Source organism: Podarcis pityusensis (genome assembly GCF_964106645.2).
Source record: "Podarcis pityusensis genome assembly, chromosome: 17".
NCBI classification, from domain to species: Eukaryota; Metazoa; Chordata; class Lepidosauria; order Squamata; family Lacertidae; genus Podarcis; species Podarcis pityusensis.
Window position 1 is genome coordinate 39,005,425 of NC_138042.1, and position 27,251 is coordinate 39,032,675.

General features: G+C 46.7%; 1 protein-coding gene across 2 annotated transcripts; it reads left to right on the top strand.

The window, feature by feature from the left end:
* The first annotated feature begins 144 nt into the window (after positions 1–144).
* USP5 (ubiquitin specific peptidase 5) lies at positions 145–27,251 on the top strand. Of its 2 annotated transcripts, none has more exons than XM_080987108.1 (20): positions 145–331; positions 6,780–6,905; positions 7,087–7,153; positions 7,406–7,539; positions 7,739–7,884; positions 8,865–9,049; positions 11,154–11,248; positions 12,014–12,207; positions 13,430–13,501; positions 14,894–14,975; positions 15,732–15,857; positions 16,367–16,520; positions 17,441–17,615; positions 20,543–20,631; positions 22,117–22,308; positions 24,389–24,532; positions 24,656–24,801; positions 24,949–25,102; positions 25,901–25,985; positions 26,628–27,251. In XM_080987108.1, exons 1-20 carry the CDS (start codon positions 224–226, stop codon positions 26,719–26,721), a joined length of 2,568 nt encoding a protein of 855 aa, XP_080843234.1. In that variant the 5' UTR covers positions 145–223; the 3' UTR covers positions 26,722–27,251. The 2 variants fall into 2 exon arrangements, with proteins under 2 accessions (XP_080843234.1, XP_080843235.1); XM_080987109.1 differs by having other exon boundaries at positions 150–331; positions 22,117–22,239.

A 27,251-nucleotide genomic window follows, 5' to 3' on the forward strand; every position in this document is an offset into this window, starting at 1 on the left:
TCGGAAGGGACACCTAGTATTTTTATTGGATCAGGAGGATGTCCGTTTAGAACGAAAGCGCTGATAGGCGGGGAAAGGTGGGTGAGGAGGACGAACCAAACAAAGCACCGCGCGTCCTAGCGTTCGTCTTCGTGCCTGTGCTCATTGGCTAGTGGAGCCTGAGGTACGTCGCTCTCTGATTGGTCGGACCTTGCTGTGGGAGGAGTCGGAAAAAGCAGCTGTCATGGCGGAGCTGAGTGAAGCGCTACTCTCTGTACTGCCATCCATCCGGGTCCCCAAGGCCGGAGACCGCGTCCATAAGGATGAGTGCGCCTTCTCCTTCGACACCCCGGTAAGCTCCCGTAGGAAAGCGCCGGGCGCCGGAGGGAGCCCCCGTTGTCGCCGTAGACTCCGGCCGCCCAGGCTGTGGGAGCGGGGTGGGGGGAGGAGGTTAGCGTAGCCGGGCGCAAGGCACCATGGGACTTGTATTTTTCCCGGGGCGTGACGTCCCTTTCGAACCTGCTGCCAGGGAGCCGAAAGAGCACTACAGGTCCCAGCAGGCACTGCGGCCCAGTCACCTTTTCCTTTTTTCAGTTGCTTGCAATACGCTTGGCTTACTGGGGATTGTAGTTCTGAGGGAGGCCGCCGCCTTCCTCTTGGCTTAGGCCCGCGCCTTGCCTGCGGGCGCCCCACCCCGCCGCTTTCCCGGCCCCTTATCCCTCTGACAGGCCGCCTCAGCCGTTCTGAAGAGATACAAGGCAGGGCCGCTTCGAAGCTGAGGGGGGCGCGCGGCATGCTGGGAGCTGTAGTTCTCGCGCCCGGTTGCCGGCTGTACGGCTGCGCTTCGCCGGACTACTGAAGTCTCTGGAACTATCGGGGCGGGGCATGCTGGGAAACGGAGTCCCTCTTAGTTGTGTGCTTGGCGGCGGCGACCCCCCCAGAAAACTGCAAATCCCGAAGTCCTTTGGGGCGGGGGGAAAGGGCAACGTTAGGCCTCTCAATTTCGAATCGCACGTGTGCTGCATCACTGGCTCTGCAGCCACACCTTTTACATGGGATTGATGCGACGAGGTCCTGAGCCTCTGGCATCCGAGGTCTTCGTCTGTTTGCTTGCTTGCTTGCTTGCTTGTTTATTTGTTTTGTTTTTCTTTTCATAGTTTTTTTTTAAATAATTTGATTGATTTCCATTATATAAAAACCACACACAACTTATACTAAGCTGGGATCAGTCAGTCGGTAATAATAATAATAATTTTTTATTTATACCCCGCCCTCCCCAGCCATGACCGGGCTAACAACCAATAATAAAAACAAGTTGATTAAAATACAATTTAAAAGATTAAGATACAACATTAAAACATTAGGGTACAGTCTCTTCATAGGAGGAGGAAGGAAAAAGAAGGGGGGGGGAGGGAATCAAACTGATTCTAAGCCAAAGGCCAGGTGGAACAACTCTGTCTTACAGGCCCTGCGGAAAGAAATCAGATCCCGCAGGTCCCTGGTCTCATGAGGCAGAGCGTTCCACCAGGCCGGAGCCAGTGTTGAAAAGGCCCTGGCTCTGGTTGAGGCTAATCTAACTTCCTTAGGGCCCGGGACCTCTAGGGTGTTGCTATATATGGACCTTAAGGTCCTCCGTGGGGCATACCAGGAGAGGCAGTCCCGTAGGTACATGGGTCCTAGGCCATGAAGGGCTTTAAAGGTCAAAACCAGCACCTTAAATCCGACCCTGTACTCCACCAGGAGCCAGTGCAGCTGGAAAAGCGCTGGGTGAATATGCTCCCATGGCAGAGACCCTGTGAGGAGCCTCTCTGCAGCATTCTGCACCCGCTGGAGTTTCTGGGACAGCTTCAAGGGCAGCCCCACGTAGAGCGAATTACAGTAGTCAAGCCTGGAGGTGACCATCGCATGGATTGATGCGACAAGGTCCTGAGCCTCTGGCATACGAGGTCTTCGTTTGCTTGTTTATTTGTTTTGTTTTTCTTTTCATAGTTTTTTTTTAAATAATTTGATTGATTTCCATTATATAACAACCACACATACAACTTGTACTAAACGGGGATCGTTCAGTCGGTAGAGCACGAGGTTCTTAAATCTCAGGGTTGCGGGTTCGAGCCCCACCTTGGGCAAAAGATTCCCGCATCGCAGGGGGCCAGACTAGAAGATGACCCTCATGGCCCCTTCCAGCTCTACAATTCTGTTATTTTTATTTATTAAATTTGTATACCGCCCTTCGGCTAAAGATCTCAGGGTGGTTCATAGCCTAAAAATACAGACCAAGAACACAAAATAAATAATAAAAACAAGAACGAACCAAACCAATACCTTCCCTGTCCAAACACGTTTAAAAGGACATAGAATGTTGATCAGTCAAAGATCTGGTTGAAGAGGAACATTTTCGTCTGGTGTCTAAAGGTGTATAATAAAGGCACCAGACGAACCTGCTATGATTCTATGTAATAGCAACAATGAAAAAAATCTCTTAAGTAGCTTATATAAAAATGATTTTAAAAAATAACACTGCATTCAATGTAATTTCCTAAGAAATAGCTATAAACTGTAGACAACAGTATATCACAGATAAAGCTGAGCAGTGTACAAAACAAAAATTAAGAGTCATGGAGAGTGTCGGTAAACGTGTATGTTTAGTGCTCTGAGGTCATTACTGCCTGCATCTCACAAATTGCCTAAAGGTGGGCGATCCAGAGGGTGGGAACTGTTACAGAGATGGCTTGCTTTCATGTTGGCACCAACTGGCAATCTGCTGGTCGTGGAATGGCCAGAAGCGTCTCCTTGAAAGATCAGCTTGGGGACATGGGCTGGCCACTGTGAGAACAGTGTGCTAGACTAGATGGGCCAGAAGAATGAGTCTCTTCTAAACAACAGGAGAGTAGCCTCCTTTTTCTTAGCTCCCCACAAGCCTCTACAAATGGGTAGGAAGGGATTGTTTGAGGCACTTGACTGGGGCTGTTTGGTTGCAATAATTGGCAGCTTTGGGGACCCTGTCTGACAGGTTCTCATTTGCATTATCACATTCCAGGCCTCTTCAAACATAGATTGTTTCTACCAGCTGGGGAAATAATAATAATTTCCCAGCAACAGTGTGTTGCAGTTTGAGTCTTATGAAAATACGACATTCCTGGGACAGAAATTCTGGGGAGACATAATGAATCCTTCACAACAAACATGATCAGAAAAAGTGCATTTGAGACTAGCTGACAGTCATCAGGAAAAGCCCTGTGTCATAAGAGATGGCTGTAGAGTGATTTTTGACACTGACAGGGTGATGTCTATCATTTGGCATGTTGTTCGCATTCACCAGTACAGAACTAATGCCACACGTATTGTCAAGATAGGGATAAGCATTCACATCTCACAAAATCTGTCTCAAGCAGTTGGATTCAAGGCCTCCTTATCTGTAATTTGGAATCTAGGTGACAATGGTCAATACCCACACGCTATACTGTTTTAAAGCACCATGCATCTTGATGGGATTATATTAAATAAAAATCTGTATTCTTTCAGAAACAGGTGCTGTTGTCTGCTATGTTTGAGTTTAACACTACATTAAATCTCAATCCCAGAAAGGACTTGAATGCCATATTTCTACTGTTGCCCATTACAATATTGCACATGGACCCAAATTTCCTGAAAATGATATGCAGCAGTACTGTCCATAGGTAGATTTGGAATCAAACATCCTATAATAAAAAGACTGATCTGCTTTTAAGAAAAAATGGAAACAAAATGTTCGATCTCAGAATAGGGATGCTTCACCACACGCACTTCAAACCATGTTCTACCTTGCGGGGAAGAGTTTGAGAAACAGCAGCTACCTGAGATTTATCCAGCTTTGGGTGTTTTCATGGTGCCTAATACAAACTGCTATTGGAGGATGTGTTCAGAAAATCTAGCGCTGTGCCTGTTACTCGGTTCACTCTTTTAACTGTCAGAATTATCCAATTAATTTAAAAGCAACTTTTACAAGTTGTAAAAAATCCTGCATATACTTTCTATGCAACAGAAGTTCTTCCCCAGGTTCAGCTTCACCAATTGATTAGGATTTATTGTGATAACCAGATCAAAAGTTTTTTAATGAGGACACACCCGGTGTTCGCAATTAGCCAGGCACATTCTGCATCTGGCTTTTGACCATTTGCGGCCAAGTGAAGATGGCTGGGCGCCAGGATGGCACCTGATGTCTCAACCAGCTGGAGGTGCGTGCCTGGCGGTCCTTAGATCTTGCCTGTTTTCACAAACTAATCCCCCAGCCTTTAGAATTCTATCAGTTATACTTTATTTTCTGCACAATCAGAATGAATTTTTGGAACCAAAATACTTTTTCTGTGCAGCCTGAGCAGGAGCAGTCACCATTAAGAAAAAAAGAGGTAGGAATAGGACTATATACGTGGACTGTCCCTGAATCAAGGGACTTTTCTTCTTTAAGCTCTCAAAAGTTCTTAACCTAGCTCAAGGCTGCCATCTGAACTAGCCAGATGTTTAAATGATAATCGCATTCAGTTAAAAGATCATTTTATCATTTAAAAGATAAGACTTAAGCGCTGTCTTGCCCCCAAATAGCAACTGGACTTTCTGTTTTGGCGGCTGCAACCTTGGTTTAAGAATCCATTTGGCGCCCAGCTTATATATCTGAATTTTTAACACTGGATACACGCCCAGTCAGTGGGGATAAAAGAGGAGAGCACTGGTTGTTCACTGAGATGAATATTGTACTGCTTCCTGGACAGTAAAAGCAGCCTAGACCACAGGAGGGAGGGAGGCTTGCAGTCCAGTGTCTGCCTAAGGAGGGTGATTCCTGGCAGCAGGTCAGATGTTTGAGGGTGGAGCACAGCTGCATAAGGAGCCAGACGGCAACTATTACTCAGCAAGCAGAAACCAGGAATATAGGAGTAGACTGGCAACTTTCTCTCCAACACAGAATGATTGTGATAGCACAGAGACTGCTTGGCCTGAAAGAGAGTCTGGTAAGGCTCTTCTCCAAAGATCAGCTTCATCTCTTCTCCCTTCCCTGCTGCTCTTTATCTGCCTGCCACATTCCTGGGAGCAAAGATGCCCAGGAGGCTGGTTCATCTTGAGCGAGTGTCTGGCCATGCTGGGATTTGTGGGATTGGAAGAAAAATGGATCGACAACCGATCTGCCTTGAGTAGCATTCTTAACCTCTGTGCAGAAAGCCGGTCCATGAAATAAATAAAAAAATTGCAAATATAACCAGGGGGAGGGGGAGGATAGAAAAATCATAGGCTAACAATAGCTACAAAAATATTCCATCATTCGTAACTTAAATGAATAGATTAATATATGCAGTTCATATGTCCAAATAGGCATCTAAACAAGACTGACAATTGTAAGGCAGCCCTGAGCTTTATAGAGTTACACAGGGGTAAAAGGCAATGCAGAAGAACACACCAAATGACCTGTCTCTTTCTCGATCTTCATAGTTACGCTTTACTCAAAACTTTAAGCTTTGTCCTTGCGTCTTTGATGTCTCAGGAAGTGTTTAAAAATAATAATAAATAGCAAGTATCAAATCACTGCATGAATCTATTGCGTGCTCACACTCACATTTAGGCACTAAACCAGACCATAGCTAAGCATGAACTTACAAGCGTGTGGGTACTCGCAGCCAAAGTCACAGCTGCTTTGCTTCTCCCTCAGTTCTGCTGCTGCTGAGCTACCCAGATCAAAGCCATGGTTTGGCTTTGTTTTGTTTTAAGTGTTAAGCTGGGCTCGTGGTTTGTCTTGCTCCACACAAATCACAAGCTGCAGCCAAGGTATGTTCTTCACTAACTGCTGGTGGTTTGTCTGAGGGATACAAACCACAAGTCCTAGTTCAAACATAACACTAAGCCAAACCGTGATTTAGCTACTGGTAACGGGTAGTTCAGCAGCAGGAGGACCAGAGGCAGAACAAAAGCGGCTGCGATTTTTCCTCTGAATACATTTGTGTGTTCACATTTTGATATGATTTGTTTTATATGAACTCAACCTTAGAATACTTTGTGTGTGTGGTTCTGGTTCCTCTGTCTCCAAAACATCATTGGCTGAGTAGACTATGGAAAATGATAACTAAAAGATAGTCCAGAGAGGAAGCAGCCTCGCACCCTGTGACAAGTGAAAATGCCTCAAACCTGGAAATCCTCCGTATTAAAGACAAGGGACAAAACGTGACGTAGACCTCTAATTTGAACCACTTCAGTTTGAATGGCTTGAATGATGTTCCACTTCAAATCTCCCATGCACATGTCAAGCTGGTATGTTGGCACAATGGTTTCAGTCCAGCCTTCTCACTGGCACACTTAACTGTGCAGGCTTTTAATTTAAACCGTGCGGGGGGAGGACATGCAAACATTTTATTTCCCCGCTTGTAGAATCTGGTCCACTCCAGTGCAGACTGTGCAGCTTGGTTTGTAGGCTGGATTTGGTTTTCAAATGCAGTTTGTAGACTGGGCTGCCTTTAGGCCCCGATTCTGAAAAGTGCAGAAAAACAACAACACAGAATGTAGTGTTGGGTGTAGAACTCAGCTTCCTGAAGATTGCACAGATGTGCTTGGAAGTTGTGTGGCAAAGAGCCTGGAATCTTTAAGAAATTGTTAAAAACGAGAGATTTGCAGATGGAATACATTTGGATAGCTTAGGCTGCGGGCTTTTAGCTTTTTGGGGCATAGAATCTTTGTGATATTGTTGTTTAAAAAAAAAGTTGGATTACTCATGGCACTGCAGACTCATCAACAACCCCTCAACCCCCATACCTGTTGAATGTCCTCGTATTTCTATTCTACAGGAGTCTGATGGAGGCTTGTATATTTGCATGAACACATTCCTGGGCTTTGGAAAGCAATATGTGGGGAAGCATTATGAGAAAACAGGTCAGCGAGTTTATCTACATCTTAAGAAGACACGCAAGTTGGTAAGACTAGCTGGCTTTCTATCTTATGCGCTTGAACTGCTTGAGCTGAGAAAGTGGGGTTCACGTGTTTAACTTTCTGAGCAGGGGAAGAAATTCCAGGTCCCAATGGCTGCTGCCTTGTGGGCTGTGGCCCAGTCTTTGGGATGGCTTCCTAACTACCTCCCTCTTGATTTTGCTCCAGAAAGAAGAAGATACCAACTCCAGCTCTGGAGATCCTCCTAGGAAGAAACCAACGCGTCTAGCTATTGGTAAGCAACTATCCCTGCTCCTCTCTGGTACCCTGAGGATGAAGTCCTTGCATATATTTGGGCTACAGTTTTCCTAGTGGTAAAGACTGCAGGGAAGCTGATATTTCCCATTCCCTTTTAGATCATACATATCCTAAGCTCGGGGGTCCGATGATGTGGAGTTTGGTATTTGGCTCAGACTTCTAATTCCTGATCTTATCATGTTGTCTCTTGCACCTCTCATTTGCTGCTGTTATGCTTCTCTTTTGGCAGGCGTGGAAGGTGGGTTTGACATCCCGGAGGAGAAATATGAATATGATGAATATGTCAAAATAGTCATTTTACCAGAGCACTTGGATATTCCTCGAGATGGACTGGAGGGTCTGCCAGATATGGTCAAGGACAGGGTAGGCTCTCTGTTTCATCGGAATGGGGGGGGGGGGCAGTCCTGGATTGTTTGTTGGGGGCAGAAGAAAGGCCAAGTACTGGGGCTTGGCGGGGGGGGGGAGTATCGAGGTGCCTTGGCAGAACTCTGTCTGCAGGTGCAATGCAGGTGTGTGGGTTAGGAGACGCTGGAAGGCTGACCCTCTCCTCTTGCCCATTCAGATTTCCAGTGCAATTGAAGCGATTCTGACAGCAGACTCTGCCTCGCGGAAGCAGGAGGTGCAGGCCTGGGATGGGGAGGTTCGGCGTGTGTCAAGGCACGCCTTCTCACTGCAGCAGCTCCAGAATGCCGTGCGTATCCCTCCTTGGTGAGTTTGATTGCAAAGTCTCAGCATAATAATACAATTAAGAATATTTATTTATTTATACCCTGCCCATCTGGCTGGATTTCCCGAGCTACTCTGGGTGGCTCCCAACAGAATATTAAGAACACATTAAAACATCAAAAACTTCCCTAAACGGGGTTGCCTTCAGATGTCTTCTCAAAGTCAGATAGTTGTTTATTTCCTTGACATCTGATGGGAGGGCGTTCCACAGGGCAGACACCACTACCGAGAAGTCCCTCTGCCTGGTTCCCTGTAAACTCACTTCTTGCAGTGAGGGAACCGCCAGAAGGCCCTCGGAGCTGGACCTCAGTGTCTGGGCTGAACGATGGGGGTGGAGACGCTCCTTCAGGTATACTGGGCCGAGGCCATTTAGGGCTTTAAAGGTCAGCACCAACACTTTGAATTGTGCTTGGAAATGTATTGAGAGCCAATATAGGTCTTTCAGGACCGGTGTTATTTGGTATCGGTGGCCGCTCCTTGTCGCCAGTCCAGGTGCCACATTCTGGATTAATTGTAGCTTCCGGGTCACCTTCAAAGGTAGCCCCACGTAGAGCGCCTTGCAGTAGTCCAAGTGGGAGATAACTAGAGCCTGCACCACTCTGGCAAGACAGTCTGCGGGCAGGTAGGGTCTCAGCCGGCATACCAGGTGGAGCTTGGTAGACAGCTCCCCTGGACACAGAATTGACCTGCGCCTCCATGGACAGCTGTGAGTCCAAAATGACTCCATCCCTCTGCTGAGTCCCGTAGCAGGAGGAAGGGACTCCTTTGACGCTTGCCAAGTCTTCCCGCCTGCTCTCACCTGAGGATGCAAGCCCGCAAATTCTCCAGGAAGGAGACAGGCTTGCGTGTGTGCCTATGCCCGGGCTTGCTTGTACATGCCTGCCTGCCTGCCTGTTCCTGGTGGGCTGAAAGTCACAGTGGCTGAGAGAAGTCGCTTATCCCCCACCTGTTTCCATTGCCAGTGGCTGGAAGTGCAGCAAGTGCGACATGCGCGAGAACCTGTGGCTCAACATGACCGATGGCTCCATCTTGTGTGGACGACGCTACTTTGACGGCAGCGGGGGCAACAATCACGCAGTGGAACATTACCGGGAAACGGGCTACCCGTTGGCCGTGAAGCTGGGAACAATCACTCCTGATGGAGCTGGTGAGCGAAGCGTCTAGCTGAGGCTGCAGCCAGTCTCTGTCCTGACAATGTGGGAATGTTAAGGATAGTAGGAAAGGATGTATTGAATGAGTATTATCCCTCCCTCCCTCACGCTAGTGAAGTGATGTAGCAGAGCAAATTCCCCTCAATATAGTTGGAAGCTAGTTTGCAGATTTGTTTGAATCTCTTAGTTAAGATTATTTCCTGGTGTCCCATTTAATAATAATAATAATAATAATAATAATAATAATAATAATAAATTTATTTGTACACCACCCTCCCCGGCCGGAGTCAGACCCAGAGCGGCTAACATCATATAAATAATACAATATGCATAAAAACATAAGACACAAAAGTCTTTCTGAGTAAAGTAACAAAAAGTTTACTCACATTTCAGTTCACAATTTGGTCCCTGAAAGGCAGGCTTTACTTAGTATTTACACAAACAGACAGTGAGTTCATCTCATATGGAGACTGAACTCATGTGCTGCTGGCTGAGAGCCAGCAGACAGCAAAATTACATTAATAGAACAAAATGGCGGCAGGAGAACAGCATGGCAGCAAAAGAACAGTAAGCAAGAGAGCAAGCGAAGCAAGACAACAGACTGAGAAAATGGCTGCATGATGGCTCTTTTATGGAGTCAGCCACGCCCATCTCCCAGGTCACATGCAGGGGGAAGATGCTCCAGTCCAGTGGAACAGGAAGTTACAGGAATGTTGCATTTGACTGTACCAATGGATTACATCCTGCAGACAAGACAGGTGCTAGAATAGTTTTTGGAGTCTGTGGCCACGGACAGATTCTCTTGTTTGTGCTCTTGCTATGAAGCAGTTACAGTCATAGGGGTCTGCAAGAAGCCTTTGCTGCCTGGGCCCAAGGACAGTTTGGGTCGGAGCTGACTCCTCTTTTCCCCACCAACTTGAAGTGAGCACGGCTATTCTTGCACATGCCAACATTCTTCCACGATTGGGAGGCCTGCTAGGGCAGTTGGTTTGCTACATATCCTAGAAGCCTGCCTTGCCTCCACCAGGAATGACCACATGTTCTTGGGGCAGGGGAGTCAGAAATGAGTTTTGCTACACGCCCTTGCATGCAAACAGGCTCTGGCAGACTGAGCAGATGAGACTAATAGTCGGTCCAGTGGTCAAGAAGGCGGTTTCTGCACCTGCTGTAGAGGGAAGTGAGGGGCAGATGGGGCTCGTCAACCTAGGAAGGTAGCCCCTCTAAAAGAAGGAAAACTCTGATCCTAAACCTCCGCTGCCTTGCAGGATCTCTGCTGTTATTGAGCATAGGTGCTTCACAGTTAATGAGAGACATATATTTCTGCACATCTGGAAGGCCTGGCTCTTTGCCCACATTTTGTAGGAAGGAAAGGTTTTGGACATACAGTCATACCTTGGTTGTCGAGCGGAATCTGTTCCGGAAGTCCATTCGACTTCCGAAAACGTTCAACAACCAAGGCGCGGCTTCCGATTGGCTGCAGCAGCTTCCTGCACTCAGTTGGAAGCCACGTTGGACGTTTGGCTTCCAAAAAATGTTCACAAACCACAGCACTCACTTCCAGGTTGATGGCGTTTGGGAACCAAAACGGATGAGTACCAAGGCATTCAACAAGCAAGGTACAACTGTACCTTGGTTTTGCAAGTCCTTGAAGAGCCAGATCAGCATACTTAAACAACTGAGTGTGTCCCATCAGCTGCCAGTTGGCAGACCTTCTCGACCATGAGCTGCAACCATCCCTTCCATAAGCAGCTTGAGTAATATGGGCCAATAGTATTGTACATTAATCCTGCAAAATAGGCGTATAAAAGATTTAATGTTGAAATTTTAAGTAGCATTTTTTGCATGCAGCTTTCAAAAACGACACCCCTGCCCTGCATTACTCAAAGTGCAGTCAAAGATAGTTCATCTTCTCTCCTGTATTTTTTAAAAATAATAGGACTGCTGGGGACCAGATAGAATTTATCTTGCTGGCTCAAGCAGCATTCAGCCTGCTGGGCTGCCCCAGGTGGTCATCCCTGCTCTTGAGGATTTCTGTAGGTGGAACAGCACCAAAAAGCTGTTGGTTTCCACCTCCCCTCCCAATGTTTCCTTTCTCCTTAGATGTCTATTCATACGATGAAGACGACATGGTTTTGGACCCCAACCTGGCAGAGCACCTGGCTCATTTTGGGATTGACATGCTCAAAATGCAGAAGGTGAGAAGGGGCGATGGGAGTGTTGCTTCCTGCCCTGAGATTTTCATGGCCACTCGGGCTTGAGATTTTCACATGTGACACTAGAATGGGATATGGATTTGCCATTGGAGTAGCTCAAAGGCTTTCGGACAAATTGGGATTGAGAGAGAGAGAGAGACTGCCTGTTGTTGTTTAGTCGTTTAGTTGTCTCCGACTCTTCGTGACCCCCTGGACCAGAGCACGCCAGGCACTCCTGTCTTCCACTGCCTCCCACAGCTTGGTCAAACTCATATTCGTAGCTTCGAGAACACTGTCCCACCATCTTGTCCTCTGTCCTCCCCTTCTCCTTGTGCCCTCCATCTTTCCCAACATCAGGGTCTTTTCCAGGGAGTCTTCTCTTCTCACGAGGTGGCCAAAGTATTGGAGCCTCAGTTTCACGATCTGTCCTTCCAGTGAGCACTCAGGGCTGATTTCCTTAAGAATGGAGAGGTTTGATCTTCTTGCAGTCCGTGGGACTCTCAAGAGTCTCCTCCAGCACCATAATTGCCTGTTACCAACTCCTAATGCCAGACTGTGGCCAGAATAATTCTTCTGTCTTTGATTCAATGTTTTAGCAAGATAAATTCCAAGTAGCCCAGATGGAGAGCGGGGAGAGGGCTCTTGAGTTCTTTGTAAGCTTTCTCACATGCCGCCTTTGTTGTGACTTACTCCATTAATTTCCCCTGGATCAGCAACTCTTGGGGGAGGGGCATTTTCTGAGCATTTTCTGTGGTTCTTTCTTCCCAGACTGACAAGACGATGACAGAGCTAGAGATTGACATGAACCAGCGGATTGGTGAGTGGGAGCTGATCCAAGAGTCCGGGGTTCAGCTCAAGCCACTCTATGGCCCTGGCTACACAGGCATCCGTAACCTGGGAAACAGCTGCTATCTCAACTCAGTAGTGCAGGTGTTGTTCAGCATACCAGATTTCCAGCGGAAGTAAGTGACCTGGAGGAGGCCTCCATTGTGCCTGTAGCTGCAGCAAATTGTATTGAATCACTTCTGAGAGTGCAAACAGATATCGCCTGTAATATAGCAATCTTAACACCTTCAGAGATGAGAGCATAGCTTAGTATGGTGTCATTTTAGAGGGTGAAACATAATTTTTGAAAGTTTCTTCAGCTGAAGGGTCTCAAAAATATGTTTTTGGGTGTGAGGAATTCAAATCTGCTATTATTTTTGTGATTAGACAACATTTAGCTTGGTATGTCTGCGTTTGATGAAGAGGCACAAATGGCTTTTGGAAAAACAAAGAAATTTTATTTTGCCTTATGAAAAGGTCAGGCAATACTAAATAATAATAAGAGGAAGCAACAATATGAAGCAATAATAAGCAATAAAAATAATACTAATGTATCTAACTGCAGATATTTGGCAATCATTTTTAATGATTTCTTTGAAATTTTACACACATTTTACTTACCAAGCAAAACTAAATTATATCGATTTAACCAAAATATCTTTTGAATTCACAAGGTATGTTACAGCATTTTAGCTCTCTTCATTTTTGGAATTTGAAAGTTGAAAAAAAATCAACGTGTCCTGATAGTGTAGCCCACGTTCATTCTCTCTGCTTCTAATTAAGTTAAAATAAACCATTTGTGGGCCTTGTCTAAAGCTTTGTACATCTAGCAGACCTACAAAATTCGGATAATGATTTTCAGTGAGTTTTGTTGCTGTTGTTCAGGGTGTACCCTGCCACACCTCAGGCACTGGGAATGGGTGAGAGTTCATCAGTCACAAAACCGCTTGCCGCAGTTCTTTAATTAAAGCCCACCCTCCTTGCTTCTGGCTATCAGAAGCCAACTTGAATGAAAACACACTGCTTCCGGAAGCCATGCCAAACAGGAGTCTCCAGAGGAAGGAGATTTCAGAGCTGAGGGGCAGCTATCTCTCTCAGCATTATTCAAGTTGGTACCTAAGCAAGGTCATATTAAGGGGACATTCCAACTCCAAACATGCAATAGAGACCCAAAAGCAAGAGATGTTTCTCTACTGCTCCAAGGCCAAGACATGTGCATTATTATTATTTTCACAAAACGAGGTTGAGATTATTTGGGCCCCCAAACCCCTGAATATTGCCAGCTCTGCTGTTCTGAATTATGCAACCGTGGGTTCACTGAACTGTTCTTTTTCGTTTGTTTGCTTGCTTGCATTCTAGGTATGTAGACAAGCTAGAGAAAATATTCCAAAATGCTCCTGCTGATCCGACACAGGACTTCAACACCCAAGTGTACGTAGTGCTCTAAAGGGCTCTTTCTGTCATGGGCTGCTTTCCCTCGGGGGTTGTCTGTGTTAGCGGCTGCTGTGCTGCTAGCGGGGTACAGCCACCCCTTCTCTCTCTTTCTGCCACACGCCACACCCCTTTCTTCCTCCCTCTCCCCAGCCAATGGACTGCCAGAGGAGAGTCAGACAGATCTCTCTTGCCAGAGGTCTGAGCTGATGGATGGCAGAAGGCCTTCTGCCACCTGACCCACATCCATTTCAGCTCCCCCCCCCCAATCACCTGTGAAACTAGACTGCTAGACCCCTGGGTGCCAGTCTCTGCCCCAAAGGGACAGGGTTGGGGACTAAAGTGAGGGGTTTCTTCCCTCTCTTGCTACTGCCGCTCATGTTTGTCACTGTTTGGCAGTGAACAGAGTGTGCTCACTAAGCAAAAGCAGCGACAATTTGAGAAACATTCTGTGCTGATTGGGGTGCTGCCACATTTTGTAGAATTGTGAGGGTTTAGAAATCTAAGGACACAGCTAGATTGGTAAAGAAAAGGTGTTTTATGTGTGTAGTATGTGCATTATAACACTGTGGCACCAGACTTCGGAGTTCCATTTTTGCCAACCCGATTTCTCATACAAAGTTTAAAGCGCGTTTGCCTGAAACAGTTCTTTGATGTGTCTAGATCAGGCATAGGCAAACGCGGCCCTCCAGGTGTTTCGGGACTACAACTCCCATCACCCCTAGCTAACAGGACCAGTCGTCAGAGATGATGGGAATTGTAGTCTCAAAACATCTGGAGGGCCGAGGTTGAGGAAGCCTGGTCTAGATGCAGTCTGTTAAAATGAAATCCAAGATTTTGGGATTATTATTTTTTTTAAAAAAAAACCCTGAATTGTGTGAATTAGTTTTTGTTTCAGATGTTGGGAATCTTTGGCCCACCAGGTGCTGCTGAGCTATGAATTACATCCGCCCAGCAAACATGACTAATAGCCAGGGATGATGGGAGTTGTAGTTCAGCAACACCTGGTGGGCCAAAGGTACATCACACCTGTTCTTGAAAAGAAAAAGCTTTTAAGCAAAGGTTGGATGGCTATCCGTCCTGGATGCTTTAGCAGAGATTCCTGCACCTTAGAGTCCCTTCCAGCTCTATAGCTCAAGGAAAAGCTGGATGCCACCAATCCTGAGATCCCTATTCCTTGGAAAAGACATACTGTACTGTTTGCAGAATTCCTTGAACACGGTTGACACTGAGAGGCTCCTAAATCACTCCAAGTATTAGAGCCCAAACACTGATCTTTTGTGTGAAGCGGGAGGTGCCCATCAAGATTTCAGCAGGCTACAAGGTTAAAACTCACAAGGTCATGCTTTTATTATCCATGTCAGGGCTGATTACATTTATCTGCTTTTCCAGAGCCAAGTTGGGCCATGGGTTACTCTCTGGGGAATATTCAAAGCCAGCTGCTTCAGATGGAGAGCAGCAGCTGGACCAGAAGGTAGGGTTATGAAGCCCATTTGTCCCTGAGCTTGGAAGGAGGCTTCCTAAATCAGTTACAGGCAGGGTGGATAAAAATAAATTATTTTTGTTAAAATTTAAAAATCAGATTTTTAAAATTTAAATCGGATTTTTTGGATTTAAATCAGATTTTTAAAATAAAATGATTTTGGAGAAAAATTCCTTCTAAAGATAGTTTTCAATTTAAGTTACATTATAGTCCAAAGGCTATTCATCAGGAAATAAGGATTTGTTTTAAGTTTTTCATGTGTGCTAAAACTCAGTCTGTTGGTTTTTTAAATTGTTTAACCACATCAGTTAACAAACATGGATACAAATGCTATGATGTTATTGTTTTAGTTAAATAAATTGTTTCACTTGTTATTAAGGAAATGATTACTTTTCTCCTTCCAATAAAGTACAGCAGAAAAGTTGTCCAAATATGAACAGTTTACGTAGTAAACCTCACAATAATTTCATAATTATCTCTCTTAATGTATTTCTAATAGTAGAACCAAATCAGTAATTTTTGATATAGCTGTAAAAACTATTCTGAAAATTTACTATTCCAAAAATGAAACATTCATCTGATTGTAAAGATTAAGATTATACCAGCAAAAATGAGTCTTTCTGTAAAAAAAGAGAGAGATTTAAATCAAGTCTTACTGACTTGTGATTTAAATTGATTTGATTTAAATCAAATCCACCCTGGTTACAGATCTCTCCTGGTTGAAGCAAATGTCTCTTCTCCTTGCAGGGCATTCAAGATGGCATCGCACCTCGAATGTTTAAATCACTTGTTGGCAAAGGTCATCCAGAATTCTCCACTAATCGGCAACAAGACGCTCAGGAGTTCTTCCTGCACTTCATTAACATGGTGGAGGTAACAATTCCCGGGCTTTAGGAAATGGATTTCTACTTATACTGGATAGAAATGGCAGGAAGGGTACTTGGGCCGGTGACTAGGAGTTGTTTGGCAGGCCAGCACTGAATGCTGCCACCAGAGGGAAAGAGGGAGAAGGCTGCTGACAGTATTTGTCATTGGAAGAGAGGAAATACCGTATATACTCGAGTATAAGCCGACTTTTTCAGCACACTTTTTATGCTGAAAAAAACCCCCTCGGCTTATACTCGAGTATAAGGAATGTTGGGTGTGCCATTGGCTTAGGCAGGGTGCTGTCTAGGCCCAAAAGAGTGCTTCCTCAACAGCCGAAGCAAGTGCTTTCCTGAAAGTCCAGAAGCCTGGAAGCTTTGGCATAGGCTTTTAAAGGAGAGGCGGACAGAGTAGCTTTTGCTTGTTTGGATCCTTGCTCCTGGATCCTCTCCTCCAGTATGTATGCTGTCGCTGGCCCTAACGCCTCTCCTTCCTTTTCCCATATTTTCCTTCCTCAGAGGAACTGCCGTAGCTCCGAGAACCCCAACGAGGTCTTCCGCTTCTTGGTGGAGGAGAAGCTCAAGTGTTTGGCCACGGAGAAAGTGAAATACACCCAGCGCGTTGATTACATCATGCAGCTGCCGGTGCCCATGGAGGCAGCGCTGAACAAAGGTGGGGAGCTGTGATGTCACTGGTGTCTCCCCACCTCCCCTCCGTCCTTTGCAGACCTTTATTTCTGTGCTCAGAGTGGTATGTGCAAGAGCAATGGTCTCCTTTCCACCCCAAGCAAAGCTTACTCTACCGCAACGTTTCCCGAACGTAGGTCTCGGACTGTTGGACTACAACTCCCATCATCCCTAGCTACCAGGACCAGTGGCTAGGGATGATGGGAACTGTAGTCCAAAAACAGCTGGAGACCCAAGTTTGAGAAACCCTGCTGTATCATTTCCCTGTGATTTTCATGAGGGTAATGGCCAGCCAATTCCCTTTTCCTTGCTCCACTCTGAAACTGGCCGAGCCTTGCTATGAGGTTCTAGGAACACTAAAACCCTGTTCATAGCAGCTGCCTCTGTGTCTCTCCACCTCTGCCCTATCTGTCATCTAGGGTGCATGCACATCATGCACTAAGCATGGATTGAAGGGAGAGGATACTGCAGAGCTTTTCCTGTGGTTTTTGTTGTTATTATTATTAATAAAAAATTTATACCACCCTTCACCCGAATAATAGATAATAACAAATAATAGATAAAGAATTTCATCTAGAGTTCGCCAGCAACAGCACAATTTAACAGCCTGCACAAGGATTTGTGTCTGGTTGGTAGCTGTTCTAATCCTAATTAATCAATGGCCGTTTAAACTGTTTGTGGCGGGGGGGGGGTGTACTGTTTTTGTTTGTCACGATGGTGTGTATTTTTGGAACATACCAGCAAGAATTTTAAGAAAGAAGAAAGGTGAAAGATGCTGCCACTAGCATGGCAGCGGACACAGGGAATTATGTAATGGAAATTGCAGCTGGCCAGTCCATTTTCCATGACCTATAGCCAAACCTAATGATAAATCCCTTGTGTGCTTCTTTTTGCTTTTTCCTACAGATGAGTTGCTAGAATATGAAGAAAGAAAGCGGCAGGCCGAGGAGGAGAAGCAGCCGCTGCCCGAACTGGTCCGTGCCAAGGTGCCTTTCAGCTCCTGCCTAGAGGCCTATGGGGCCCCAGAGCAAGTAGATGACTTCTGGAGCACAGCCTTGCAGGCCAAGTCTGTGGCGCTCAAGTGAGTTGGGGGAGCAGGGAGGCAGTGCTAGCAAGTTTGAAATTCGGGGCATGCAAGGAAATAAACCTTGCTGAGGATTGCATTTGTGTCATCGTAGTACAGTTGTACCTTGGAAGTCGAACGGAATCCGTTCCGGAAGTCTGTTTGACTTCCCAAACATTCGGAAACCAAACCGCAGCTTCCGATTGGAAGCCGCGTCAGACATTCGGCTTCCAAAAATAGTTCGCAAACTGGAACACTCACTTCTGGGTTTGCGGCGTTCGGTATGCAAAACGTTCGAGAACTAAGCTGTTTGAAAACCAAGGTGCGACTGTATTAGTGCCATTGTGGAGTTGTTTCCTGTTGCTGTGAAGCTTTTGTGTCGTTCAATGATCTTCCCAAGGAACTGGACCCTACCAAATTGCAGACAGTTTTCCTAAAACAGGACCCCTTTTCCCCATGTAGGAAAACGCTAAGTGTGGCAGAGGAGCACCAGCTGGGCAGAAACCAGGCTCTTGCACAGACAGGCCCGGTTGGCAGACATTGGGCACAGTTTGAAGGCCTGGCTGGAGGCATTAGTGGCTTTGACAAACAATGCATATTATAAGATTTGAGAAACAAAGCTGCACCACCAAACCAGAGCTGATGAGGCCCAGAGAGTGGGAGACCTAGGTGCTAGAAACCTGTGTGACACAATTTCCAGTCATGTTTCTCATCATCGGAAACAAAAGGCATGAGCCCATTTGCCTCCCCTTGCAGCACCAGTGACCAAGGGATGACGTGCCGTGGTTTGGTAACGTTCCCCTTCATTGTATACAGCTTACCTGAATGGGTAGGCAAACTAAGGCCCGGGGCCCAATCACCTTCTAAATCCAGCCCACGGATGGTCCCGGAATCAGCGCGTTTTTACATGAGTAGAATGTGTCCTTTTATTTAAAATGCATCACTGGGTTATTTGTGGGACCTGCCTGGTGTTTTTACATGAGTAGAATGTGTGCTTTTATTTAAAATGCATCTCTGGGTTATTTGTGGGGCATAGGAATTCGTTCATTATTATTTTTTCCAAAATATAGTCCCAGCCCCCCACAAGGTCTGATGGACAGTGGTGAAAATGTTGAAGGTGGCTGAAAATGTTTGCTGACCCCTGGCTAGATCTTACATAGGAGATATTCCCCTCACCTGCATATCTTCCATGAGTTGGGTCTGCTGTTCTCCCACTGCCCACAGGATTTGTGGAGAAAACAAAAACCTGGGCTGTTGCTCCCTCTCAATTTGTGCAGATTGTGGCTGATGCTATGGCAGCTGGGAAAGTGAGAGGGGCTCTTTATTGCCTTGCCTTAGTCAAGTAATTACCCAGAATGGCGCGCCCTGCACAGCTTCTTGACTTGGGAGGGAATAGCTCAAATCATATTTGGATATCCCTCATATCCAAAGTTAACTCCAGCCCCTTGGCAAATTCCCTACCTGGGAATAATTTGGGGAGGAGGGGAAGACTGAGCAACAACAGCCTCCTTAGCCAGAGAAGTGGCTGCAATCACACAGGTGCAGCTGCCTGTGAAGGATATCTGCTTCATCCTGTTTCCCCTCAGTCCATTTCCTCCTTGTTTTGCTAGCTAGTGGATGGGGAAAACTACTGGGTTCTTCCATTTGGAAGGCTGCCAAGTGCCATGGCCTGATGTTCTGCCAGCATGTCTCCCTTGTCTACAACCAGAAACTGCCCGTCTGCTATTCATTGTAATTTATGACAATGAATGGACTGATTCAGTCAGTATATGAGAGAGAGAGAACATCCTTCTCTCTCTCTCTCTCTCTCTCTCTCTCTCTCTCTCACACACACACACACACACACACACTGTGCATAATTGCTCACTCACTAAAACACACTTGGATTCTGAGCAAGCTTTGAATGAATAAAGGTAAAAGAAACACATGCCAGGCACAGGGAGGAGACTGATTAGCTACAATCTGCAAATCCATATCACAGAGGAATGGGATCTGGGTGGGACAACTTCTTCTTCTTTGGCGATGACTCGTAGCTGAGTAAGATTGTCTTCCATAAACACGGTTTTAACAATGAGTCTGTAAGTGACTGTGGAGGCCAATTCTGGATCCACACATCCTTCCACAGTGGGGACATTGGTTTCCGGGCGGGAGTTGATCACGGTGTGGATTTGCCAAGCGTGCCTTCCTCTTAGCACGTTTCTCCCTTGCATCCTGAGTTTGAGTGTCTTCAAAGCCCATGACACCTTTGATAAAGGCTGTTCTCCAACTGGAGCGCTCACAGGCCAGTGTTTCCCAGTTGTCAGTGTTTATAATACATTTTTTTTAGATTTGCCTTGAGAGAGTCTTTAAACCTCTTTTGTTGACCACCGGCATTACACTTTCCATTTTTAAGTTCAGGATAGAGTAGCTGCTTTGGAAGACGATAATCAGGCATCCGCATAACATGATCAGTCCAGCGAAGTGTATGGAATAGGACTGAAAGTTTTAAAGGAACTGATAAGCTACAGCTATATTTTGCACAGAAACATACAAACATTTCTCCAATTCAGAAAGTACCAGCACAGGCAAAGGGTAAACCTCTCTTTTTTTGTCCTTCCACCTGTGGAAGGAAGACCTATCACATTGTTGGACATCTTCAGCTCAAAAGTGTACAGTTGCCCCTTTGGAACTCATTTGTTTGTTCTGTTAGCCTTGTGACTGGTGGCTTCCATTTTTCTGTTTTGTTTGGTATGAAACAACGTGCATCCTTAGTAGAAGCAAGTTAAGCAATTGTGTGCACGGTCCCTGCAGAAAGTGGGAAGCTTGCGAGAATCCAAGAAACTGTAAGCTTGCAACTGCTGCTCCATGTGAGAGTCTATTATTGAGGAGTCTCCCTTCTCTCTTGGTTGGGTGTTGCTTAACTTTTGAAATGGGATGCTTCACTAGCTCTTACTCTCATTTTTTAGGACAACCCGGTTTGCATCCTTCCCAGATTATCTCGTGATCCAGATCAAGAAGTTCACTTTTGGCCTAGACTGGGTGCCCAAAAAACTCGGTAAGAGGGCTATTCTTGGAGGTTTTTTGTACACTTTGTGTTTTCATCTTGTATTTTTATGCTGTGAACTGCCCTGATATCTACGGATGAAAGGTGGTATTAAAATGTAATAAATAAATAAAATGTTGGGAAATCACGGGTTGTCCAGGGTTGGGAGTGACGCCTCATAATTCCAGCATGGCAACTCTTGTCGCTGCACCAGATATTCCATCCTAGTTGACAAGTGTAATGACAGTACTTAGCAAAGATATATGGTGTTTCTGATTGTTCAAAGTGGTTCAGCTCTCCGGTAATCCTTAAAATACCCTTGTGAGGTAGGCCACTGTTATCTGCAATTGTAGATACGGGGGAAATGAAGGGGGGGCACCACAGGATGTTAGGTTGCTTAAAACTACCTGGTAGGTTAATAATAATAGAAATTTATTATTTATATGCCACCCATCTGGCTGGGTTTCCCCAGCCTCCCAACAGAATATTAAAACACGATAAAGCATCAAAAATTAAAAACTTCCCTAAAAGGGTTGCCTTTAGATGTCTTCTAAAAGTCAGATAGTTGTTTCTTTCCTTGACATCTGTTGGGAGGGCGTTCCACAGGGCGGACACCACTATCGAGAAGGCCCTCTGCCTGGTTCCCTGTAACCTCACATTTCACAGTGAGGGAACCGCCAGAAGGTCCTCGGAGCTGGACCTCAGTGTCTGGGCTGAACTATGGGGGTGGAGATGCTCCTTCAGATATACTGGGCCAAGCCCGTTTAGGGCTTTAAAGGTCAGCACCAACACTTTGAATTGTGCTCGGAAATGTACTGGGAACCAATGTAGGTTTTTCATGACCAGTGTTATATGGCCTCAGCGGCCACTCCCAGTCACCAATCTAGGTGCCACATTCTGGATTAGTTGTAGTTTCCAGGTCACCTTCAAAGGTAGCCCCACGTAGAGTGCATTCAGTAGTCCAAGCGGGAGATAACTAGAGCATGCACCATTCTGGCGCGACAATCTGCGGGCAGGTAGGGTCTCAGCCTGTGTACCAGGTGGAGCTGGTAGACAGCTGCCCTGGATACAGAATTGACCTGCGCCTCCATGGACAGCTGTGAGTCCAAAATGACTCCCAGGCTGCGCATCTGGTCCTTCAAGGGCAGAGTTACCCCATTCAGGACAGGGGAGCCCTCCATACCTGTCCTCCCCGTCCCCCCAAAACAGTACTTCTGTCTTGTTGGGATTCAGGCTCAATCTGTTAGTCGCCGTCCATCCTCCAAGAGCCTCCAGACACTCACACAGGTTTGTGGCTGTGGACTTCCTGGTTCATGGTCTCTGCCACTACGCAACATCTATTCTTAGGAGCATCTCCTTATCAGTGGCCTTGTTCTGTTAGCACGTCCATAGATTGTGGCGTTTTCTTTCATTTTTTACGCTAGCCTTCTTTGTTTAGCCAATTTACCTTCGACACAATCCCTGACCTGATCCCCATTGTGCTGCTTGCGTTGACAGATGTCTCCATCGAAATGCCAGATGAGCTGGACATCTCTGCACTCCAGGGGACGGGACTGCAACCTGAGGAGGAGGAGATGCCTGACATAGCGCCTCCGCTGGTGACGCCAGATGAGCCCAAAGGTAGCCTGGGTTTCTATGGCAACGAGGACGACGACTCCTTCTGCTCCCCTCACTTCTCCTCTCCGACATGTTAGTGACTCTTCTCCTTTCCTCTCTTCCTTGAGTCTCTCACTCACTCACTCACTCACTCAACCCCCCCTCCCTCTCTCTCCTTGTGTCCTGTCACCTGTGTCAGTGCCTTTCCTTCTCCTTGCTCAGTCTGTCTTCCTGTCAGCTCTTCTGTCTAATTGCTGGCTGCCTGACTCTGCACCACCTTACACTACATCTCAGGATCCACTATTGAATCATGGGGGCTTCAGGGATGGAATTGTAAAGTCTGAATCTTACCGGGTGTGTTTCTAGGGAATCACCCGCCCCCCTTTCTTTTCTTTTTTTAGCCTGAGTCAATCACTGTTGAAGATTCATTCCCCGTGTCTGCAGTCATGGGATTGTTGTCTATCACATGACTCTGTATGTTTTCATTCCACAGAGTGGGAAGTGATGGAGACAGGATGTTTGTGTTACTGTGTGCCGTGAAGTGGGACTATTGTCCTTTGTCTCTTTGCTGTCTGATGCTAGAGAGAGAGGGAGCCATGCTGCAGTGCTCTGTGTGTGTTTTTATGTAAATAAAGTAGATTAGCCAAAATGCTGAGCTACTGAGTTCTGTTACGCAAACTGCGAAATACTCTGCGTATCTGTAAGTGTGCCGATGTCTGTTGGCATCGGTCGCTGTGATGTTCGGGCAGAAGAAAGCTTTTGAAGCTCCCAAACGATCGACCAGGAGGGAGAGAACATGCCAGTCAGGCATGTGTCTCTGCCAGGGTCCTACTCGAGAGTAGGGGCTCCTAACAACCACGCTCAAATCCTGTCTCTGAGGCACATCTGTTTAAGAGCTGTGTTCTCCTTTCACATCTTTTTCCCCATCTAATGAGACCTGTGGTGCCCTGGAGCTTTCCGAACCCTTCCTTAACTGAGACCTTGAATCCCACCATGAAATTAGCAGAGTGAAATGTTATGGCAATGGATGGGGCATAGTGCACCTTCAGCCTCGTTCAGAAGAGGTATTCCAGAGAAACAAGCCTCTGCGATCCTTGGCAAAGTCCGTTTCTTGTCAAAGGGCACTTGCACCTCCTCTGCTCGTAGTCATCGTCACATGCAGCATGTACATTTCCTTTAGAGAAGACCTGTGCAGCTGTGGCCCACCAAACTGAACGCAGCCCACCAGCTAGAAAGTGTAGCCTGCCAGCAGCTTGACAACCCTCCCAGTCGTCATAATTCCTCTGGCTCTCTCAGAAGTCAGTGGCGAAAAGCTCCACTATTGTCTGCCTGATCTCCCACCTGAAGGTAGGGCAGCTAGCAAAGTCTCCACTGACTGCTCTCAAGATCAGGTTTGTGAAATCTCAAAGAAACCGTAGTATGTCTAGGGCGAAACTGACCTAGTAGGATGTTCCCCATCTCCCGTTCCTTAAATACTTTTGTCGGGATGGTGTTGTTTTGGCAACGGCCAGAACAGGAGACTGGTGGAGCTGCTGGCTAGCAGGCTACCATATAATAATAATAATAATAATAATAATCTTATTTACATGTCACCCATCTGACTGGGTCACCCCAGCCCCTCTGGGCAGCATGTGGGTTTGGTGAGCCACCAGTTGCATAGCCCTGTGAGGAAGGTATGGATGGGAATAGGGCTTGGTCTATCTTTAAAAAAAAAAAAATGCTTTTTTTGGGGGGGGGGGACATACCTCACATCAACCAAAAAGGAAGAAGACGAAGAAAAGAGAGGCATCACAATGCATAAAGAATTGTTCCTCTAGTTATTATGAACCCATATTGTTCAACAATAGTATTGTATTTGTTACGAAGCATGGTGTTGTAAATCATGGTCATTGTTTGCCATCTCATCCCAGGCTTGGTCTGTCTTTGACTCCTCTTTAAGAAATGGGCGCGGAGCTGGGGGAGGTGGTTATGCCTCTCCCAGCAACTGCTTGTTGCCGCTGCAGGATTGGCCATTTCCATAGACTGCTGGATACAGGCATGGCCTTGGCGAAGACGCATAGTGTGTGCGAGAGAGAAAACCTGCAGAGCGGAAGGCTGGGGCCTGGTCCTGCGAAGGGCTTGGCCAGAAGTGGTGCTTTCTGGAGACCTCTAACCCTTTCCCCTCCCATTGCAGCCCCCATGTTGGATGAGTCTGTGATAACTCAACTGGTGGAGATGGGCTTTCCGATGGACGCCTGCCGCAAAGCTGTGTATTACACTGGGAACAGTGGGGCTGAGGCGGCGATGAACTGGGTCATGTCCCACATGGATGATCCAGGTACGTCAGCAGTGTGGGTCCCTATTCTCAGGGCATTAAACTTCTCCTCCTGCTGGGATTAGGACATGTTGGGTGGGGAAACTCCATGGCTCCCACCTTTTTCCTCATTCCTCTTTTCTCTAGATTTTGCAAATCCTCTGGTTCTTCCTGGATCCAGTGGACCAGGTTCCACCATCGCTTGTCCAGACCCTCCATCAGAAGACAGTGTGGCCACCATCGTCTCCATGGGCTTTTCCCGGGATCAGGCCATGAAAGCGCTCAGAGCTACGGTGGGTCAAGGGTGAAAGATGAGCAGAACATTCCTCCTCTTCTGCTTCTCCTCTGCATCATTGTGCCTGGAACTGTGCCCTTTGGGGGCAGGGGGGAAGAATTGGGTGGGCTCCTAGCTTGACTGTTTGCAATCCTCTCCTCCGCAGAATAACAGCCTCGAGCGGGCTGTGGACTGGATCTTCAGCCATATTGACGACCTGGACGCAGAAGCGGCCATGGACATTTCGGAGGGGCGTTCGGCGGCCGAATCCATATCTGAATCTGTCCCTGTAGGGCCAAAAGTGCGTGATGGATCTGGAAGTGAGTCTGCAACCCTGGGGGAGTTTTGGCTTTCGAGGGTTGAGTAGTTTTGGTACCCTGGCGCTTTAGAACATCGTGGTCCATACTGTGGTTGCCTAGATCTGTGCCTCACCCATCAGTCTGCATCCCAAGCCCTGAAGCCCTTATTTATTTCTCCCCACCCCACTCCCAATTGGGAGCTTGGCACCGAATTGACCTAGAGAATTTGCTTCCATAAGATACGGTGATAGCTGCTGTCTTAGGTGGCTTTAAAACCGGGATTGGACAAGTCATGGCGGCTGGGGCTATAAAAGGCTCCTAGCCATATTGGAGAAGGTACCTGTGAATTCCTTATGCCAGCCAGCAAACAATGCAGGAAGGGTTATTGCCGTTGTTTCCTGGAAATAACTGGGTGGTTATGGGTGGCAACTAGATGGGCACTGGCTAGGTCCAGAAAGGCTGTTCGATTGACTTTATCTGAACCAGTCTTGTGTCCTCTGGCACCTTCTTTAAGGGGACGGGAGTGTTTGAAGACAGACTTGGTGCCGTTCCAGATTATCACACACACACAAATGCACATGCCATGGCCTGCCTCTCATCTGTACATGTCAATGAGGTTGTTCTTCAGGGCAGCTCATCCAGTCTCATAATGTACCAGATCCTACATTGATTCGTGCATTGCAGAGGGTTGGACTAGATGACCCTCGGGGTCCCTTCCAGCTCTTCAGTTCTACAATTCTACTATCCTCTGGCGGTTTGAGGGAGAGCTATGCAGAGAGGGTAGCAAGCATGCTTGACTCCTTCCTTTCGCTCTTTCAGAATACCAGCTTTTTGCCTTCATCAGCCACATGGGCACATCCACTATGTGTGGCCATTACGTCTGTCATATCAAGAAGGATAGCAGGTAAGGGGGAAACAAAAGTTCCTTTTGAGAGAGTTGGGGGGGGGCGCGGGGTGGACAAGGAAGGATTCTGAAGGCAGCCAGCCAACTAGACTTGTGTTACTTACAATCTAACCCTAAAAATTAAACAAGGCAGTCCAAGCGGAAGTTAGAAACATGAATTTTCAGCAAGTTGGCAGTTTTTTACTCCCGGTGCATATTCCTTGGTCTGCAGTGAAATATGTCTTTGAATTTTGTAGGCAGTGAAGAAGCCCTGTAACTGCCTTGATCGGCCATTGCGGAAGGGCAGCTTGGCTACTGGAAGTGCCCGTATGCTGGGCTATGTGTGCTTTTTAAATAAAATTCTGCCCCAAAGGAATCCCAAGCCTGTAATGCCCATTACGCAAAGTGGCATTTTAGAGGGGGGAAATAATAATTGTGCCCTATTGATACATTGTTTCACTTACATTTGAGAGTGGGGGGGGTGTAATAGCTATGTTGAATATCTTATTATCTCACCTCTCTGGCTGCTGAGATTTAAGCAGGCATTCGATCTGTTCACTTCGGAGCATTCTTTGCCACCATAAGGACTAGAAACTTGGTTTCCTTTCATAAAAGGAAAAGAAATAATTTCAATAAATCCCTCTTCTCCCCGCCCCACTCCAGATGGGTGATCTACAACGACCAGAAAGTCTGCGCCTCTGAAAAGCCTCCAAAGGATCTTGGCTACATCTACTTCTACCAGCGAATCTCCAGCTAGGACCCTCTCCTGCCAGATGTGGAGTAGGAGCCAGGCGATGGCAGGAGGAGGGGAAATGGCAGCGATGAATGCAACGAAGAGGGCCAACTCTCAACCCCTATGTGTCTGTGTGCCACTGCTGCGGCCCCAGGAGCAGTATCCCTCCTCGAGGAAGCTGGAGTTTGCTGCCCCTCTGGACACTGGTGGGCGGGGGTGGGGGTGGGTTTGAACCTCTGTGTAAGAGCAAGAAGGGGGGGAATATATATCTCACTGAACCCAGGCACCCAGGGGACATCTGTGCACAACATGTTTCCTCTTGATGTAACTATAACACGCTTGGACAATTTAGAAAGGGGTGGGGACAGGAGGGAGCACTTGGGTTACGTGTGGCTTTCTGTACCATATAGGGCGGCTTTCCCCCCCCTCACCCCCACCCTGGGAATTGTGCTGGGGGGAACCTGGGCCGTAAAGTTAGCACCAGTTCTTCATGTGCCCCTTATATGCCAAAACACAAAGGATCAAATAAAAACCTTGTACCCCCCTTCCAGCAA